At 44.2% G+C, this 21,352-nt stretch overlaps 1 protein-coding gene across 1 annotated transcript in view; it reads right to left on the reverse strand.

The window, feature by feature from the left end:
• Window positions 1–21,352, reverse strand: part of LOC307091149 (pyruvate carboxylase, mitochondrial-like) — a 244,143-nt gene that overhangs the window by 205,141 nt on the left and 17,650 nt on the right. The window contains exons 7-9 of the mRNA XM_079758053.1: window positions 18,864–18,981; window positions 16,560–16,627; window positions 14,996–15,079 (exon numbers count right to left, since the gene is read on the reverse strand). Coding sequence (XP_079614179.1) covers window positions 14,996–15,079; window positions 16,560–16,627; window positions 18,864–18,981 — 270 coding nt within the window. The remainder of the gene's footprint in view (window positions 1–14,995; window positions 15,080–16,559; window positions 16,628–18,863; window positions 18,982–21,352) is intronic.

Below are 21,352 nucleotides of genomic sequence, written 5' to 3' on the forward strand. Positions count from 1 at the left end.
ATATCATAACCCACAGAAATAGTTAATAAACATTATTCTACATAGGAATACTGCCTATCACACACACACAAACAGAAACACACACTCTAAAACGTATTCAGGATGGAAAAATGGATCTCATATACAAAATGAATGTGTGTGCGTGTAAGTGTCACAGTGATTGTGGTACACTCCTACACTGCTGCCTCCTGCAAACCCTGAGGGGACCCGCAGAGTGAAACAACTGAGAGAGCGACAGAGAGAGACACATTCTCTTTCTCGCTTTTTCTCCAAAGCTCGCCCATTTCTGCATTTACCTCCAAGTGTCATGGCGACACAAATGTGTCTGCTCTCCCACTCATCGAGGGTACACACACACACGCACACACACACACACACACACACACACACACTTCTGAGGACAGAACACACAAACAAACACTTCAGGAGAAACACACATACACTGATGAGGACCAAACAAGCACACACACACCAACCTTGTGTGAGGCCGAGATGGCCGTCATGGGATATCACAGTGGTGCAACTAAAAACATATGGAAGGAAAGGATATTGTTCACACACCCACCCACCCACACACACTCAGCACTAGACAGGAGCAGCCGAGGTACAGAGGGTGATGGTAAGTGTCGCACAGAGAAGGTTAGCGGGGAAGGGATCGGACACAGTGGAAGGACGAATCAATCTGGTGGACAACAAAGACCAAAGGCGTGGGAAGGGGAGCCGGGAGGAGGGCAAGGAGCCAGGAGAGAGAGCGAGAGGAGGAATGAAGAGGAGTGGAAGGAGTGAAATTATTTAAGCCGAACAGGGAAACAAGAAGGGTAAAAATAGATGTAAGGGGAGGACGAAAAGAGCAGCAGAGTAGTACGCAGCGAGAGGGAGGGGGACCGAGAGAGAACATCCAGGCTAGTGTTTGTCGATTGCATTGACGTTAGTCCTCCTTACAACCAAGAGTTACCTTCTTGATGCCTAATGTCGTGCCCTGATCCCGCCCCCCACCCCCCCCTTCTGACTTATTTTTATGCCACATTCTCCTGTGGTGTGGGGGTTATGTTCAAGGCAGTGTTTTAATCCTCACAATTTGATGGAGGCCACACCGTTTGGAAATCGCGTGCGTTCCCCTGTAGAGTGAGGAGAAACCTGAAGGCAGCCGATGAGGCAGTGTGTGGATCATCACGTAGGGAGGAGGATGACCATCGACATGAGTCCGTATGGTCCGCCGGTACTCACCCGACGCCGATCGACCAGTCACACGGCCGAACAAGCACTGCGCTCATTTGCATAAGGTAAACTGAAGTCCGCCCCTCCCGCCCCTTCAACGCAACACAATCCCCTCGTCCGCACACAAGCCTTTCCAATCCCTCGCAAGATGGCGTCCGATACGTGGTGAACGGGAGGCGTCGGTGGGGCCGCCCAGTCACACAGAGGAGGTTAGCGCTGAAGGGATTGGACACGCTGGAGGGACGAATTAAGCTGGTGGACGACAAAGAAGAGGGAATGGGAGCCGAGAGGAGGGCAAGGCGCCAGAAGAGCGTATTCCTCTTCTGGAGGCCCAGAAGAGGAATAGAGAGGAGTGAAAGACAGTGAAATAATTTAAGCCGACAAGGGAAACAAGGCTAAAAAGAGCCAAAGAGTTGTACACAGCAAGAGCGATGAGGCCGAAAGAAAATGTAGGCTTGAGTCTGTCACTGGGATCAACATTGCATGTTAGAAACAAGCGTTACTGTCTCAATGTGATGCAAACGCTCCAGCCAACCAACAACAAATAAATGGAACTTGTTAAAAAGCCGAAGCCGTTTTTAGGACAACGAGAACCAGAGAGAGAAAGTGAACGAGATCGAGAGAACAAGAGAAAGAGAAAGAGAGAAAGACAACGAGAGAGAGAGAGCGCGTGTGAGAGAGAGAACAAGAGGGAGAACTAGAGACAAAGAGAACGAGAGAACTAGAGAGAGAAAGAGAACAAGAGAGAGATAGAGAACGAGAGAACAGAGGGAAGGAAAGATGTCGAGAGAGCGATAGAAAAAAAATCAAAAAGCGATGGAGAGACAGAAGGAAAGCGAGAGCGAAAGAGAAGCACCAGGAGAAGGCGCCGGGTAGAAAGAGTGAGGCAGACCGGGCGAGAGAGGCATTACGCGCTCCTCCCAGACGATTAGGGCAGGGCCAGCCGTAGATAGGGTGCTGATCACAGCAAGTCAGAGTGTTTATGAGGCTCATTGTGCTGCTTTAATATAGCAGCCAGCGAATGGACAGAGGATGGACCCCCGTCAAGCCCATAGTCATCGCCTAACCTCCATCACGAACGCACAGTAGCGGCTCTTGCACGCACACTCACACGCGAATACACACCTAGCCTATTAAATAAGCCCATAACATCGAGTGTATCCACACACACCCACCCTCCCATCTAAAATACATCTCCACACAAACAAACCCTCGCGCAACCACCTTTCCACACACAGTATTTTTGCTGCCTTTATTGCGGTGGAAGTGAGGCAATTTTCAGTGTCATTTTCCACCTAGAGCTGTAACCAAAAACACCAAAATGACTAATATAGCATTCCTTCACTCCGTGTGTGCGTGTGAGTGTGCGTGTGCATGTGCACTAAACACAAAAACATCCCAGCCCAATTTAATTTCCCTGTAGGCTAATTTTCGCACCTTCTCCTCCATCTCTCTCCGTGTCGGAGAAACCTGCATTTCATTGCACAGTAAAGTGCCATGTTGGCCTGTAATCTTGTTTTTTCATGGGCTGTTTCCAGTTATTTTTAATTAGTTGATTTTTATTCTCCCTTTTTCTGCTTTATTCACGTCATTTTAGAAACAACGTTACATTTTTTCCTAATTTAATCATGTTTAAATTAGGAAAAAATCAATCAAGCCATGAGTAGAAGTTCAGTGTATCATAACGCTAATAAATGTAACAAAACTACATATATACATAAATGCAAATGCAAATGGCCTTTGATGCCATCACTGTCTTTGGTTTATTTTAGAATTACTAGTTCCTTGTAGTGCCTTTGCCGGCTTCTCTATTGATAGAAATCTTGCCTAATCCAAACCAATTCACAAAGGAAGCTTAAGAATTCCACCACTCTGTTTCTGGAATCTTTGAAAAACCAACTGAAGAGTAGTGACAAACGGACAGAATTGGTTCGGTTTTGTCTAAATGTTTTGGGATGTATCAAGTTTTTCCTTACAAATCTGATCCATATCAAATCACAATCACGTGTATAATTTATTTTCGCAAGGTTCTGGGTTCGATCCTGCAACAGGAATCATCAGAATACAACAGCAGAGCCTTTTATCATTTATGAAACAAAATGTTCCCTCTTTATTCTTCCTCTTTTTGAAACCAAAGTATAAGATTATGCTCTAGCAGGTACATGTGGGAGCGAACAGAGTTCAGTCATTCTGAGTTAAGGAACACGCATTCCCCAGAGGGGGGAAAGAGCAAAGTGTAGATGTACTTTGTAACATTACTACTTCTACTACTCCAACCTGGGCATTCCACTTAATGCTCTTTCAGCCAGCCTCACTCACCCCCTATTGAAGCCCCACTGAATGCTAGCATATCCTTCCCTAGCCTCTCAAAATGGCAATAGTCTAAAAAACACGGAATAACATTTATTTTATAAATCCATCTCCGCCCTTTCCTCTCAATCTCCTTGACGAAACTAAACATCCTCCTCTCAGGTAATGTTAAAATACTGTATAGTTCTAGAGTCAAACACTTTCTGACAAGGCAGTAAAGGGAATAATGGTACCACAAAAAACAGGTCCTGGAATAAGGACCTTGAAGAAGGTCTGATTGTTAACCCTAAAGTGCCCACTCTGAAGAAAGAAAGTATTCTGAATATCTGAGTGTTCCCCCGCAGCTTATGTTATATTTACTCTTGTTTTTCCCCCCTTATTTCCGCATTTGGTTGAATAAGGGCCAAATCTACGACAGTCCAATTGGATGAACCTCAACCGATAACACCATTGACAGCTGAAGAGACTCAAACAAGCACACACTGCGGTATTTAGAGAGGTTAAGGATGTAGCGAATGATTAGAAATAATAAATAATGTAGTTCTACTACTACGACCACGGTGACGACTACGGCAATTACTACTTCTACATTCGCTGACTATCAAACATTTATCACTTTGGCTCATTGCTGCGTGAGTGCCAAAGTACACATTTAGTTGTTTTAAGACGTCTAATGTTTTCTTTTATTTGCTACTTTATTAACACTGTTGAGGAAGCCTGTTGCTCAAGCAGTGATGATCTCCAGCTCATTGTTCCAATAATTTGCATGTGACAATAGTGGCGTCCATTGAAAAGCCATAGAAAACGACACAGAAAAAAATCACCAAGGAGCGGATACAGATCTCTCGGTCTAATGGAAGGCCCTTTGAATGAAAGTTATTTTGTTTCCTCACGTCTCAGCTCCAAAACACAACAACAAGGCAACGAACCAAGGCAGACCCAACATTAATGTCCCCTTAATCAGCTTTAAATTAACTTTGAGAGGAAATGCCAAAACATGTATGCGTTTGCTTCATGAAAGGAGGGGAGAGACAGTGTAAGATAAGCACAAGCAGTATAAGCACGATGTAAAAAATATAAATATACATCTGTTCCTCTTCTTAATGCTCCAACAGGCCCACGCTTTGTGGTGACAGCATGTTAGACGTCATGTTTAATCAGTTTCGGCTCTGCGGAAAACATTACAATATTTAACTTGACACAGCTTACATACATACACACACCAACATGTCCATCATTGCAGGCAATCAAGCACACACACAACCACACAAGGTGGAGTATAAGTCCAGCTGCAAACACGCACAGCCGGATAAAGGTGGTAACTATAGCAACATACTGCACACAGCTAGATGGATTTTTAATTAGAGTAATATTTAATATATTAGGCTAACTAACTAGGATGTCTGAAGGGTTCAATTATGAAATAATTGGCAAATTGAAAGACAAAGAAAATAATATATACTCCTTGCAGCCTTTTCTTAACATTGTCACCTTGAGAGTGTAGGTGTCTGAGAGTTGAAGGCAGGCAGACCCTTGGAAAAAGAACTAGCTAGCCTTGCATCAAGTCCTTTCCATGCTAGCCAAGCCTCTACCCCTGAGCCAACTGAAGCGCCCTCATCATACAGCCTCTGGATTCACACTAGCCTCAGTCAGCCCTGCATGAACCCCCCCCAGAGACCTTACCATTAACTTCCTCTTATAGTCCACACTCCAGGTAGGTGATATCAATCCAGAAGATGGAGAGCTAGTGGTGGCAGAAGACATTGTGCAAAATAGCGAAAGCACATCTAACTTCTCTGCACCCTGTTAGCGGAAGTGATTATGACCTGTAGCGCACAGGTGGCGAAGTCCGGATGAAGGACCCTTCGATCTCAGACGTGCGTCACACTCCTCCACTACTCCATTCTGGCTTTCTCAACCGCAGCTGAAATAACCAAACATTTAGACCCGCATGCAGGGCCTTCTGCTTACCTGGAGCCCTGTGATTCTATGGCTCTATGCCTATGGAGTTGTCGAAGTTGGTGATTAGCTTTACACAGGATTAATGAACATGCTGCAAAATGAGAACAGCCATCCGCTGGCCTCCATTCCCTTCATGTTGCACTGGGCATGGCTGTGAGACGCAGGGGCGTGGAAGAGGACCAACTCGACCTGCCAACTCTTGAAGCAGCTTTGTCTCGGCTGCTGGAATAAGGCCTTGCTAACCGATCTCCAGCTGGAAGGTAGAAGGAAGGACACTCCCTCCTCTTCCCAGAACTCGCTATTTAGAGCTGAGGAAGAAAAGCAGGCCACGTAATTGAGTAGCATGAAACAGCTCTTCGGCGGTGATGAATCTGCTCCCCGCACCACCAACCAGCGTGCATCGGGTCATCTATTGACAACCGTCGCTATCGCAGATCCGGGGACCGTCAATGAGTTGGGGGAGTTAAAGAAATAAATCGCTAACGTCAGTTCTCAGCTCAGTGTCTTGAAGAGAACCAGTGCATACGGAAACTAACCGAACAGCAGCCAAACAAACCTCCAGCCAAGACCCGGGCTGAGGACTGTCTGCAAAGGAATTCGGAAACCGAGCTCTGCTGTATGGACTAACAGGCCACGTCCGTGGTACCGTTTCCAGTGTGGCAGGGATGGCAATGTAACCACTGCTTGAAAAAGCAGCTATGACACAAGCAATTATAATTGGATGCTGTAAATGTCCAGGAAGGATCATATGCAGGGATGTAACGGTATGGAAATTTAACCTCACGGTTATTGTGACCAAAATTATCCCGGTTTTCGGTATTATCGCGGTATTTTTAAATACTCAAAATATGCCCATACTTCAGACTTAGTCCTCTTAGAAGGTAGGTATTTATTACACGGCTCTTCTCAATGCTGTTGCTCAATGCCTTATATCCGTTCACTTGCATGGGCTTTCACAACTTCCGGTGGTGAATATTTTTTTGATAATTTACCGTTGCTAAGCATACAATACGGAAGAGGATTAGGGCCACTCATCAAAAAAATTTAAATTCTGACTTTATTCTCAGAGTTCTGAGATTAAAGTCAGAATTCTGACTTTAAACTCAGAATTCTGACATTAATCTCAGAATTCTGAGAAAAAAGTCAGAATTCTGACTTTAAAGTCAGAACTACGAGTACCTGTTAGGACCAACCTCCGTGGGAGAGACACTTTGCTTTATGCAGTTGGAGGAAACCACACGCAGAGTAGCCAGTAGCCCTAGCCTACTTGTGCTAAGATGTCTTCCCTTAGCGACTTCTTGCGGGTTCGAGGGGTTCCAGAAGAAGCCATTTCGTTAATTGAAGACCAAAAGGTGAGTGAAACTGGAACATGTGTTGTTTTGGTGCCAGTTTCACAAGTGTCTCTCCCACGGAGGTTGGTCCTTACAGGTACCCGTAGTTCTGACTATAAAGTCAGAATTCTGATTTTAATCTCAGAATTCTGAGAAAATCCGAATTCTGAGATTAAAGTCAGAATTCCGACTTTTTTCTCAGAATTCTGAGGATAAAGTCAGAACTTAATTTTTTTTTTTATGTGTGGCCCTAATCCTCTTCCGTAATATAATGACCGCTGTCAAGGAAAGTTGATTTTTCTTTTTTCTATCGTATCACTTCGCAAAAAGTCCAGTAACTTTTTAACCCCAGCGTCCTCGGTTGCTGTGTTCAGCAAAAAAAATAAATAAATAAATAGCGATCTGTTTTCGGCGCATGTAGGCCTATCTGCCTAAGCCCACATTGAAATAATTTTGATGTTGAATGTTGATGGTGCAGTTGGTGAAATAAACAGATTGACTTCATACAAATCATAAAAGCCTCTCCCTGTGTCATTGTGTTTGTGTGTATCCGAGGTGAATGCGTGCGTGCGTGGGGGGTTCTTGATTGACCGATTATCTAATATTATTCGAATACTTCTCAGCGAATATATTGAATAGTATTTTTGACGGAAATGCACATCCCTATTAGAAGGCTGATGGATGTCTTGAGCGCTGTCATCTCCTCCTTCTGCCATGAATCCAACTTCAAGAAACTTAAAAACATTATCCTGTAGGCTACACAGTGCGCCTGCGTGGCAACTTCAGGAGACTCGGATTAAGCGCTGGGAATGATTCAAGCACACGGTTTCCACACCGCGGGCACGGTTATCCACCACGATAATAATTTTATTTGAAATGAAAACGGTAATTGTTATTGACAACATTTTTATCGCAGTTTACCGTTACACCGGTAACCATTACATCCCTAATCGTATGTAAACTAGAAAGCACTCTGATTAAGAGACGAGATGGGACAAATAGTTCCAAGTCCAAGAGACCCGTCCTGAAAATAAGTCAAGCAACACAACAGACTACACACTCCCTAACCTCGAAGAGACCTGCTCTGCTCTAGCTGGGTCTAAACGGTTCATCATTCTTAGACCTCAAGTCATGTTATTAACTATTTCACGTGGAAGAAGCAGATGCAAAAGACAGCGTTTCTCACTAGGGTTTTGGGAGTTCAACTGTATGCCCGAAAACATCACAAATGCACCATCCACCTTTGAACGGATGATGGAAAACTGTAGGAAAGAAATTAACCTGAAGGAAGTTATTTGGTTCATACTGCGTGTACTGCAATGCTGAAAGGAATAAGGGATAAAACCGTCCCCAGAAAAATGATTTTTTTTTCAAAAGTCTTTCAAATACCATGGCCACCTAGTAACAGGAGTCATTCAGGGGTACTGGAAGATGTTCAAAGTGCTGAATGAATTAACCTCTGATTATCCAATGCCTAGGGAAGAGATTAGGAAGTTGGGAAGTATGCCAAAGTGGAGTACAACAACCCCAAAGAGCCGTTTGGAAAACGATCGACTCCTCAGAGTTTTTCGGACTAATAATAAAGAAGCTAACTTCAGCCTGGGTTGAAGTGGGTTGGTGGATCCCAATATACCCCACATACAGACGCCGGTACCATCGACTTAGGAGCTGCGCTCTATCAGATCCCAGAAGGCCAACAGAGGGTAATGGCTTTCACAAGCCGAGGATTTTCAACAAGCGAGACAAAGTACCCTGCCCATTAACTTTTTAGGGTTTTTAGCCCTGAAGTTGGCAGTAAGAGAGAAATGACCCGGTTACCTGTATAGTACACACTTTACCGTTGTAACGGACCGCTATCAGTCAACTTATATCCGAGCTCAGAAAAATTGCATTCAACAAGTAATAGGGGTCTCAGCTCTTTCAGCCCATTCCTTCTAGATAAAATACAGAGCAGGAACGAATAACTTTTATATTGATCAAGACACCAACCAGATGCAAATAAAGACCATCCGTCAACATCCGTCTCCACAAGGACGCCATATGGTCACCAGTGTGGACTATTGTGATATGGAGGGTCCTAATCATGCGCTTCATGCGAGCTCGTTGAGTCCCTTGCTCATCATTCCTCTGCTAACCCAGACAGTAATGAGTAAGAAAAACCTGATTGATTCCCAATGTTCCCTTCTCTCTCTCTCAGAGGCAGACTCAAGAGAAAAGCGGAGATCTAACCCAGCTATCAATGAGGATATCATGCAACTGGAAATTGGTCACCCCCTACCAGACTCCCAGAGGAACTGCCAGTACTCCCATCACTGCTGTGTGAACCAAGTCGATTGAAGCTGCAAAATGGAGCCATTTATCTTGGGACACAGGATGGTGCCAATATTCTATCAACTTGGCCTTTCTGATGAGCCAAGACCAGCGGCACTACAGGGGCTCTATGATAGCATGGGCCACATGCGTACTGAGAGAACAGTAGACCTAGCAAAAGCCAGGTTCTATTTGCCCAAGGATGTTGCCACCGGTGGAAACAAAAGTGAAGATCTGTGAGTGTTGTGTTCATAGGAAAGCTTTGCCCGAAAGAGCTGATCCCTTAGCGGGTATAACGATTAGTAGGTCTCTAGAACTTGGTTGTATAGGCAATTTATCCTTGGACCTGGATCGTTTCAATACCAAAGATAAATGAGAACCAACAGATAAATTGACAAAATATGCGGTGACTGCCAACTGCGCACCAAAACGTGCGTACTGTTGCAAAGAGCCTAATGAAAAACCTCATTATTCACTATGGCTTTGAGTCAAAGACAATTATAGAACTGGGTGAGTTCACAGGAATGAAAAAGTTCCCAAAAACCAATACCATCCTCGAGGAAACCCGTTTAAAATCGACCCGTTGAAAATATTTCAATCGCACCCTACCTAAATGCTCAAGACACTAAGTGCTTTGTGAAGCCTCTTGTTCATCAAGTACTGTTGTACGAAAAATCAAGTGACAGAAATCTCTCCCTATCAACTAATGTTCGGGAGACAGCCAAGGCCTGCCAGTCGAGCACATCCTCGGGCTGCCTGTTAGTTATACCAAGAAGTCTCATTCCCAGTATGTGAATTATCAGAAATTTCGCCTGGAGGCGAGAAAAAAAATTGCAACTTCCAATGCTAAGAAGAATGCTGATCGCAACAAAACTCTTTGACAAACGAGTCAAATAATCTACTCTTGATGCAGACGATCATGTCCTTGTCCGTGATGTCAAGCTTTGCGAAAACACAAGCTAGCAGACAAGTGGGAGAATGATGTCTAGGCTGGTGTCAGACAAGTGGTGACCTACAGGTCTAAACAGTTGAGCTTGAATGCAGAGATAGACCAGTAAGAAAATTATATATGAGAGTTGCTGCTTCCTCGTGGGTTTCTTCCGCAAAATAAAAAAGAGAGAAGCCCGTCAAAACACCTTCAGTTAGAAGGCCAAGAACCCGGCAGTGTCCTGTTCTGAATGATTAAGAGAGGGTCATTCATACTCCGAGCCCGGTATCCGTACCTCTTCAGACTGCACAACCTGGTCTATTCCCATCCAAAACACTCACAAATTGAGGAACCCTCCTTGTGTAGTGAGACAACCAGACTCACGCAGTCCTGTTTCTCCTGCCAACATACCATCTGAGCACGGGGGAAGTCCCAGCAGAGACCAGTGAGGAAGACCCATCTACCAAGAACGAACCACAATCTGTAGAACCTACGAGTATCAACTCAGAAGAACAATAACCTGAACAAGCTATTCTACCTGAGCATGTCAACATAGCTATTAAGGACCCCTTACCTCAACATTACCTCTCATTCAGAGGAACAAACACTGATAGAACCAGCCCCTATTGTAGATATGTCTGGAGAGTAGGCAGTGTTTCCCCTATATGCACCTATGCACCTAAATATGACCGCGGCTGCTTAATTTCTTTGTTTTAACAAGAGGAGAGGAGAGCTTCAGCTTATCTCTTTAAAATAAGAATTTTGCGCTACGCAAAATAATATGAAATTCTGTGCGCCACGAACGCTGGATATGCACTTCATATCCAGGTCAATTCACACGTTCGTGAGTAAAGCATATTTAACGGAGAGGAGAGCTTATCACTTTAAAAAACGAATGTTAAATTATTTTGCGCTACGGACGCTTCATATCAAGGTCAATTCACACACCCGAGTAAAGCATATAAACGGAGAGGAGAGCTCCGTCTTCTCTTTAGAAACTAATATTATTTTGCACTAAGGACGCTTTATACCCAGGTCAATACACGCACCTGTGAGTAAAGCATATAAACGGAGAGGAACTTCCGTAAAATTGGAAATAAATTGGGAGATTCAGAGTTTGCGGTTCTATAGATCATCAGTGAAACATCGTTGCGACACAATTGACACCTCCAGCTAAATGAAGTAACCTAGAGAACCAGATCCAACATTGTTTTCATCCAAACGAGCTGTCTTTAGCGAACCTCGAGCTTAGGGACCGTCTGCAAAGTGCAAAACTAAAATTCCAATAGCGTCGCCATTATTGACTCTAGAGCCCCAAAACTTGTTCCATAGAGGTATGGCCTCTTTATGGTCCTACTACAACCTTTAGTTTTGAAAAATAAATCTCTTCTTATTTTTGAGGATTTTTTTATTTAGCAACAATTTCAATAGCGTTGCCATTATTGACTCTAGAGCCCAAAACGTTTTCCGTATAGGCATGGGCTCTTTATGGTCTTACAGCAACCTTTAGTTTTGAAAAATATATCTCTACTTATTTTTAAGGAATTTTCGATTGTTGTAGTATTTGTGTTATGTGATTTTAGGGTGGTTGTTGATATAATACATTTTTTTAAATAAATATAAATAATTGTTTTAAATATTATACTTGTATTATGTTCAATCTCTCCATATTTTCCCTGCTCATTACTGTGCACAAATGTACTGTATGTACATTTGTGCACAGTAATGAGCTGGTACCTGCAGACACATACAAACCTCCCGGCAGGGTGCACTTTGCGAGTACATAAAATAACTTGCGAGCAGAAACAGAAAAACATTTCACCTCCGCTGCTGCAACTCCATCCTATGAGAAACACTGGGAGGTGTATGTTTGGAGAGGTTATTTTGGAACATCCACAAGTTGTGGATATGCATTTCCATCGTTCCATCGTTCTACAAGGCAGCATGAGAAGCCTGAGACATTTCAGCAGTCCAGATCTGAGAGTTCCTCAACATCGGTGGAACAATCCCTCTGCCAAGGTTTAAGCGAGGCATTTGTTAAATAACTAGAGGGTTCTGAAAAGGAAGAGCAACCAGCTCATAATGTTGGAACAGAATGTCGCAATAGAAGTCCTACTCTTGTCTCGTCTATTGTGACAGAAGACCAGAGAGGGACGGGAGACGAAAGAAGTTAAGTTGATAGAAATAGATGCATCCATATTTAACTTAGATGTGGTTTTGTGTTCACTGTATAACGTTTGACGGACAAGTAGTTTGGCAAAGATCACCACCCAACGTATGTTTCAAGATTTCCCGTACCAAAAAGAATCATCAGTTATCGTGGACTAGACACCATAGGTGTTAGTTTCAGGAGGTTTCTTTATATACTGTTCGGTTTTGTCTCAACTGCATTAATAACTTTTTTGGTTCAGTGGTTGCAGTTGGATGACGTTCAAGATGGCAAGACTTCCCATTGGATTCCAGATTTAGATGAATTTAATCAACTCTACCTTAAGGTGTAGTAGGACCTGCGTTCATATATGCTAAATTACCACCTCACGTCGTTTGGGTTAAAATTCATCATCTGTGCTCTGTTATTGTGTTGCTGATTACCCTTCGGTAATCTATTGTTTTGATGTTTTTTACGTAACAGTAACCTCCGTATAATTGTATTTATGTTAATCAGCTGAAATTGACATATATTTGATTTGCCTTCCAAGAAAAGTCGATAGGAAGCCGACCCTATATTTAAAGTAAACTGGTGACTTTTGATTAAACATTCACTTTGCTCCAGAAGCCAAACCTATTATTAGCCGCTTCAATGATATTGTATTTAATCTAGTATTTTAATAAGGGCTTCACATAAGATCAGATTAATAGACTAGTGAAGTCAAGTCAATGTTATTTGTATAGCTCATAATCACAACTACAATCTCAAAGAACTCAATAGGTCATTTATGTATGACACCCTAACCCTAGCCCCTCAAAGGGCAGGCAAGAACCACGAAGAAACCTTGAGAAGGAACGCAATGTGGGGGATCCCTCCTTCCAATTTAAAACAATAGGAAAATGTATATTACCATAGAATGAAGTATACCAGAACCATCATCATCTAAACCCCTAGGCCCTATGTCCGGCATGGCCTCCCGTCTTAACTAGCAGTTATTGTAACCAAAAGCTTATTTCATTTTAATTCAACCATTTTCTTGTTGCACCAAGAACCACACTTCCATTTCCCGCAGATTGTTTTTTCTTTCTTACAGGACATCCTTAAGGCGCAGATGTTTAGTTGAAAGGCTGGTAATGGAAGTGGAGAGGGTGTGGAGTGGTGGCTTTGAGGGGTGGCGCAGGCTGGCCGACGATACTGAGTGTCCATAATGGAACCGTAAGAACGGTGGGATTTTGCAAGGACATCAAGGTGGGAAGAATTGGCGAGCCAGCACCATGACGCTGTCTGTGTCTCGGTGTCTGTGCGTCCGTCTCGTCCTCTGTCTGTCGGGGTCGGTCTCCGTCTGTGTCTGCACCCCGACGTGTATGACCAGGTGAAACATGTGCACCGTAGAACACAAGAAATGTCACGACAGTGTCTGTATATTTTAAAAGACTGCACCCAAAATAAGTTAAAAAAAATAAATCAAAATACTGCACCCACACATTCTCACCACGACCGTGGAACTGTGAAATAAAGTTCACATTACCAGTCGAAATTGCACAACAATGGAATTCATAGACATTGTCTAAAAAGAAACCGGTAGTAGTTACGGTTGAGTGCATTCTCATCCGTCTTTGTTCAGCTACAGCTATATTCAGAGGGGCGGGGTGGTGAGGTGGTGGGGGGCATAATGAATCCAGTCTTCTGTTTTCACTCCCCGGCATACAGCCAGGCTCTCACTCACACACATACACACACACACACACAGATGTAGGTATCGATAGTTTATGTGTGATGCTGCCAAGAGCTTTGAGATTCCAGGAAGGGCCTTGTGGCGATATAGGAACCTCAATGCTGGTTAAGGTGGAAGAAAGTCAGAAAGAGAGAGAGAGAGAGACAAATAGGCAACGACAAAGATGGAGAGCAAGGTGACAGAGGAAGAGGAGAGGGAAAGACGGAGAATGGAGAGAGAAATAGGCAGACAGAAAGGTGACTAGGAAGGAGAGAAGAGGGAAAGATATCTATATTTAGAGGGAGACAGAAAAAGAGAGAGAGAGACCCCTGGTGAAAATCTGTCAACACTGCAGGCTTGGTTACTTACACATGGTGTGTTGCTTATGTTGATTCCTAGGTAACACTAACCCATCCCAACCAATCAGAGAAGGTTTTATACAAGTGGGATCAACCAATGAGGTACATGGTGACAGACACCTCTATGACCATAGGGACAGTTAGAGCACGGCTGTAACAAACTTGACAGTTGGGGGAGCCAGACGGCGGGAAGATGCGCTGTGACATCCCATAATTTCCTCCCCAGGGGGAACACTTGGTGTATGGAAGATTGCAACCAAGGAGAGAGTCTCTCTCTCTCTCTCTCTCTCTCTCTCTCTCTCTCTCCAGTGAGAGGGAGGTTGGGGAGACATGTCCTTATTAGTGAGGGGGGGGGGGGGGGGGGGCCTTAAGGGACGGGGCTGTCGTTGGCACAGATGGAGGAGACGAAAAAGATGTACACACAAACACACACACACAATCTCCTAAACTGGCGTAATCAGAGAATGCCTCCAAAACAATACGCACAAAATGAATCAATACCAGTCGGGACTGTACACGGGAAGCAAGGGCACACACACACACACACACACACAAGTTCTTGGACAGCCATTCACAGACGTCTGTTATTGAGTGTGTGTGGAGTCCTCAGAGTTCACGCTGGCCATTTAGGAAGAAACACATCCGATACGGGGACAGAGCAGGTCACATGCCACGTGCGGGCATGTGCACGTGCACGTGTGCGAGCGTGCGTACCTGCTTGGCTAGAGTGACTGAGTCAGTGTGGAGACGGGCTCTGAGGTGGGGGTCCAGCTGGAATGCCGGTGCGATCTCCACCACCTAAAAAAACAACAGCAATGAACTTTATTCAAAACTATTCGTTGCAATAAATACAATTTATTACACAAAGTATCATATCAAGTCATACAGTGTGTGGTTCAACGCTGGTATTTATTCAGGGGGTCTGTGGTTCAGTGGTTGTACAGACCGGTGGGCAAATACTCAGAGGAGCATCAATAATTTAGTGTCATTTAACGTTTCCTACTTTGCCTATGGGTGGACAGATGCTTTTTGGGGTATTTTTGTCAAATGAAAAGCAGTTTTATCGGGTTTTGAGCACAAGGTGGGTACGATTCTTGGCTTTATTCGATTACCCCCCCCATCGCCCAGCCCTACCGCATATCCACATGCCACAAGATATTGGATAGAGCCACTGTTGTGTTTTTTATCTCCTTTTGACTCTCGCAACAGATTCAATAAGTAGATAGACAGATTTCATTTTCTTTCTTTATCACACAATCCCACAGCAAAACTCTGAAAAAATGTCCCTGACCCCAATACAGAGAAAAATACATAAAAATCAGTTCCCAGTTGACAACAAAAAGAAAACTTCCCTATCATCTTCCATCACGAGAAATAAAACCACAAAAAAGAACACAAAACTAACTTGAATCTCAACAATCATCCTTGGGAGAACATTGCTGGAGATGTGAGAAGGAGAGATCTAAGATCAGGGATTTCCGGCAGATTACGTCTCGGAGAATCAAAGAGCGAGCCAGAGTGAGCAGCGACTGTGGTGCTAACACGATTAGAGTCTGTAACGTAATTAAAATAAGAACGGCCCAATAGGCGCCAAGCAATGGAAACACGATAAAAATAATAACGGCCCTTGAAGTGATAATACAGAGTGAAATATGACTTCTTTCCAAGACGCTTGTCCCAGGGAAACCGTTGTTGGCCAGAAAGAAGGATTATTTAAGGTCAACTAGCATTTGTGTTTTCCTAAACAGGGCCTATATTATAGCACATATTATATACTTGGTTTTATTGCTGCATTTCCTTTATCGACTGCTTCTGGCTTATGGATGAGACAGACAGTGCAGTCTGACAGTAAAGTTGGCTTGAGTAGAACATGTAGCGTTGCTCCGTAGGTTCATGAATCGTGGCTCGGTCGGCGCAAGGTGTTAGCGTTATGTTGTTAGCGCCCCGAGCCAGTTGTTCTCATGATTCTTTACTTGTGCATTGATCGGGATGTGGATCGTCAGAGTGCCGACGGTCTGTGTACTGTAAACATGATCAGTCACTCAGCGTTGTTCTGCCAAACCGCAGAAACCAGGTTTGTCGCTGGCAGTCGGAAGTCGGCCCGCGCTGCCTCTTGGCTATCGCCAACATGACTCACCCGCCCGCCTGCCCACTCTATGCTGACTTGCCGCGGCACTTGTGTGCACTAATACAGCAGAAAATGCCATCAGAGTGGGGGGTCTTAAATCAATTAAAATGACAATGTTGGCATTCGTGAATTTGAAATGGAAAACTTCACCTTCTGGTGTCGCCGCTGAATGGAGCAGTCTCTCTCGAAGAGATGGATGACATTACCGAACTTGTCCCCTGGAGAAAGAGGAGGGAGAGGGGGTGAAGGAGATTAGAATGTGTGTGCATTGGTGAGAGAGAGAGAGAGAGAGATAAGGAGGGAGAACATTGAAGAGAGGATTTGAGGGGGGGGGGGGCATGGAGATGGTGAATGGAAAGAGAAATATTGAGGATGGCCAAAACACGCTAGAGAGACTCTGAGGCAGAAAGAGTTCAAACAGGAGGAACAGGCAAAAAGGTGAGAGTCAGACAGGGCGAGAAGCAGGAAGAAGACAGAGTGGGTTAATTACAAAAGAGTCAAAGGAGTAGGAGAGAGAGAGAGCTGAGAGAGAGCAGAGAGAGAGAGCTGAGGAGAGAGAGAGCTGAGCAGAGAGAGAGCTGAGCAGAGAGAGAGCTGAGCAGAGAGAGCTGAGCAGAGAGAGCTGAGCAGAGAGAGCTGAGCAGAGAGAGCTGAGCAGAGAGAGAGCTGAGGAGAGAGAGAGCTGAGGAGAGAGAGAGCTGAGCAGAGAGAGAGCTGAGGAGAGAGAGAGCTGAGGAGAGAGAGAGTTGAGCAGAGAGAGAGAGAGAGAGAGCTGAGGAGAGAGAGAGCTGAGGAGAGAGAGAGCTGAGGAGAGAGAGAGCGAGAGGGCTAAGAAAACAGGGCCGTGGGGAGGAGAGGTGTGGGACCAGGGGGGTTTAAATGGATCATTCTGGTTATTCTCCAAATCCCTCAGTGGAGGCTAATTAATCAAAGTCACTACATACAACACACCCACACCACAAAAGGTCAGAGAACACATTATAAAGAAGATTTGCACAGACACACAAAACACATAAATACACAGAAGACAGAATACACAAATTAACATGTGCAATTGTTGATTGAATGCCCATAATGAGAGCTACGATTGTTTCTATATCCTCAATGTGTTGAATTAATAACCTGCCATGATGAATTTAAACACAATAATGAAACACACACACACAAACACACACAACTGTTCTTGAACGACATATTGTTCCAGAAATAATTGCAATAAACAAGATTATGGTAATTTTAAGACCATTTGCAATAATAATATCTGCTTGTACACCATTCTATAGAGCAAATCACTTTTAATATTAAGAATATTAAGAAATTGGAATGTCAGATATTTTGCCAGAAAGTGAAAACAGTGAATTGTGTATTCATTTGGGAACACACCTATTAGCCCTGATTAACCAATCACCTTCACCTGTGGCTGTTGCAGCGCACCTCACTCAAATGCTGTTGCCCTTTTTTCAAGGTCTTTCAACAATCAGCCATGTAACAAGTAAAAAGACAAACAAAAAAGGCTCCAACTATTTACATCAGTGTATGCAGATTTTGCAATATCAATCAAGTCAGCGAAAAATTTGATTGCTTCCACCCTCAGCCTTACATAGCCTAGTGAAGACGAGTGTATGCTGTGTCCTTCCTCCAAATTACCCCTCGGACTGAGGGGATTCAATTATAATGGAGTTTGACTTTTTAATCAAAGTGTAAAATAGTGTAGCAAATGGCAGTTTGTGGATGAGTGGGATTATGATAAGAGGGCGTGCATTCTTTAGTACAGCCATGTCTTTGAGAAGTAAGTGTTTGAGGTTGTTGCCTAGCTCGATAACTCAAGGCAGTCTTTCAATATTTTGGAGAAAGTTGATGCACTGTTGTCATGTTATCAAAGGCAACCTGTATTGACATGCCACAGGGAGAGTAAACACTGGCTTGGAGCACTGACTGCTACCGAGATAAATGATCAATACATTTAACATATAGCGATAAACAAGTCTATGAATGTAGTTTAACACTATGGATGTAATTAGAGTACTGTGTGTTGAGAAACATAAATAGGCTGTTATCTCCACCATATAGTGTCTGTGGTCACTATGACAAAAATACCTGATTGTGAACTACAGCCGTCCAATATTGACAAAAGCAACAAAAATAATCACTTAAACCAAACAGAGGTCGGGTTCTTTGTGTACAGTGACAGTCCCATTTAGATCTGTTTTTGTATTGTTTTATTAACGTGGGAGAAAATAGCAATGAACATTCGTGTTTATAAAAAACCTTTACGTAAATAAGCAGGCATGTAACACATCCACCACCACCCACACCACTATCATTATCATCACCACCACCATCCTCATCACAACCATCACCATCCTATCCACTAACATCGTCGCTATCACCACCACCACCACACTGCTATCCCTCTCTCCCATGCCTCGGTCTCCACGGCGACAGCCTACTCACCAAGGATCTGCACTTCGATGTGCCGCGGCTTCTCGATGAACTTCTCCACGAACAGGGCGCCGTTGCCGAAGGCGGCTAGCGCCTCAGAGAAGGCCCTCTGGTAGTTCTCCTCCAGCTCCTGAGGTCACCCAAGGAACAACCATCCGGTTACACTTCACTCTTCAAGCAACAACGTCTTATGGTAAGGGACTCCCTTTTGCCGTAGTGCCAAGGTCACAGTGCATGAAGACATGGGAGACCACACACAACAAGACGACAAACGTCCGGTACGAGGGTTCACTGAATGTCCATGAAATAGAAACGGGGTCCAGTTCAGACCGGTCCAGGTCGAACATTCCCGAAGGCTGAAATAAGAGAGCAGGTCGAGTAGGCCGACAAAATGCTTGGTTTTGAGCGTCCGTGACCCGTGCGGCTTAGTCCTACGAAATCAAACGAGACGGGATCACTGAACGCCTTTTAATGAGCTCAGGGCCTGAGCATTACCTGCAGTAAGATATCCATCCAAGGTAATCTTAAGCCAGTGTGTTCGTTTTCCTAGGGCCTATTGAGGGGCTGTCTTCTAATTTTTAGACTGACTGTTGAAGGATTTTCAATTTAGAGGATCTACCTACTATTTGTAAACTGTATTTGCAACCTATTTGAAAAACGTATCTTCCCTTGTTCACTCAATGAACTCTGCATGTGTAGCATATTCACAAAGACCTCTCTTTCACCGGTTATATATACTTGACGGTTGTCTGTAGAGTGTAGGACGGATCATTTCCTCAATGAAGCCTATAAGACGTTCCACCATAGCATCGTCTTTGGTGGTCCAACAGACCCCCTCCTCTATACAGCTCTCTCATCAAGCGCTGCGAGAGAGCCTGACTACCTTGTGACCGTGTCATCTCCCCTCAGTGACCCCACCGCAATCTTGAGACCGGGGATCATCTGTGGAGCGAATGACCCAGGGCACGGTCTATCAGCCTGGGATTGAGAGGGGCTAAAGACAGGGCCGAGGTAACCAGCTGGGGTCTTGAGTTATCGGGGGATCTATCTCTCCTCTTCTAACCCCCCACCCCCAACTGCAAAGCTTCACATGATCGGCAGTTTGTCGATGGTCAATGATAGAGCTAGGATCCGAGTAATTATCGATGTGGGAAGACGGTTGGCGAAAATAGAAGAATAGTTTATGAAATGAACTCTTGATTTGTTCAATGACTGAACATCTTTGTTTTCAAATGAATGTTTTAGATACAATAAATATTTTAGATACATTCAATCTTGGTATAGAGACAAAGGCCGGTATACATTTGAGGTTAAAGACGATGTGTTATATTTGAATGCACGTGGGTCATGGAAAAACAGCATTTATTGTTTTGAGCATTAATTCCATAAAATGCGGCATCTTGTCTAATAATAGTGCACGGTGACATTGACTAAAATGCTGGCTGGTATAAAGCTTCCCTCGGAGCGCCACTTGTATCCATAAAGTCGCGGGCTTGTTACGTTAACGAGCGACATCATCTACTTCCTGCCCACCAAAGAGATGACAGACTCCTCGCCCCACCTCCTCCTCCTCCTCCTCCTCGCCTTACTCCTCCTCCTGATATAGCGGTGTCCATACTGCCCACGCAACCCCCTCTTGAACCATCACCTCCACCTCCACCTCCTCCTCCTAATATAGCCGTGGCAAGCCTCCCCCCCCCCCCCCCCCCCCCACGTCTCCTCCTGACCCATCACCTCCTCCTCCTTCTTCTAATAGAACAATGCTCTCCTGCTAATGCGGCTCTTGCAGCCTCACTGACGCGCGATGGACGGGAAAAAATAGAAATATAAGACACCGAGAAAATGTCAACGTCTAATTGCCAGCGTTGGGTTTTAGCAACACGGATGAAAAGGTCAAACTTTGAAATTGGTTTATCTCGTGGCACGGTGATGACAGAGGAGAAACAGGCCTGGCCAATGACACCAGGGTTTACTGGGGTAGGGGGGGCGAGGACAAACAACATATTAAATTCGTATCAATATACCCGTCTCTTACGAAATACAATAATATCCGTGCGACCGTTACTGTGTTTCTTTCTTTCCCCCCCCTGCTCTTTTTCAAATCAATTTAAACAAAATGCATAATAAATGAGGGGAGGATAAAGGAGAAGAGGCGGCGGTTGTGCTTGGCTAAGCAGCTGAGGTGCAGCCGGCTGAACGCAACACTATCCTCGCTGCTGCGAGCCAGCGCTTCGTAACTATCCTCGCAGCAGCGAGGATAGTGACGAAGCGCTGGCTCGTAGATCACGCTGGCTGGCTGTCTGTCTGCCACAGATCACATGAAGGGAATCACAAGGTGTGGACACTTCTGCAAAATGCAATTCCATTCAATTGTGTAACACAAAAAGTATCCATATACGAGTATTATATTGATCAAGTTATAATCATTACGGTTGTAAATTGTACTGTACTGTATGATGTCACGTGGTATAGTGTTTTGTATAACGCCTTAAGACACTAAT

This window comes from Pollachius pollachius, assembly GCF_949987615.1.
Source record: "Pollachius pollachius genome assembly, chromosome: 20".
Taxonomy (NCBI): Eukaryota; Metazoa; Chordata; class Actinopteri; order Gadiformes; family Gadidae; genus Pollachius; species Pollachius pollachius.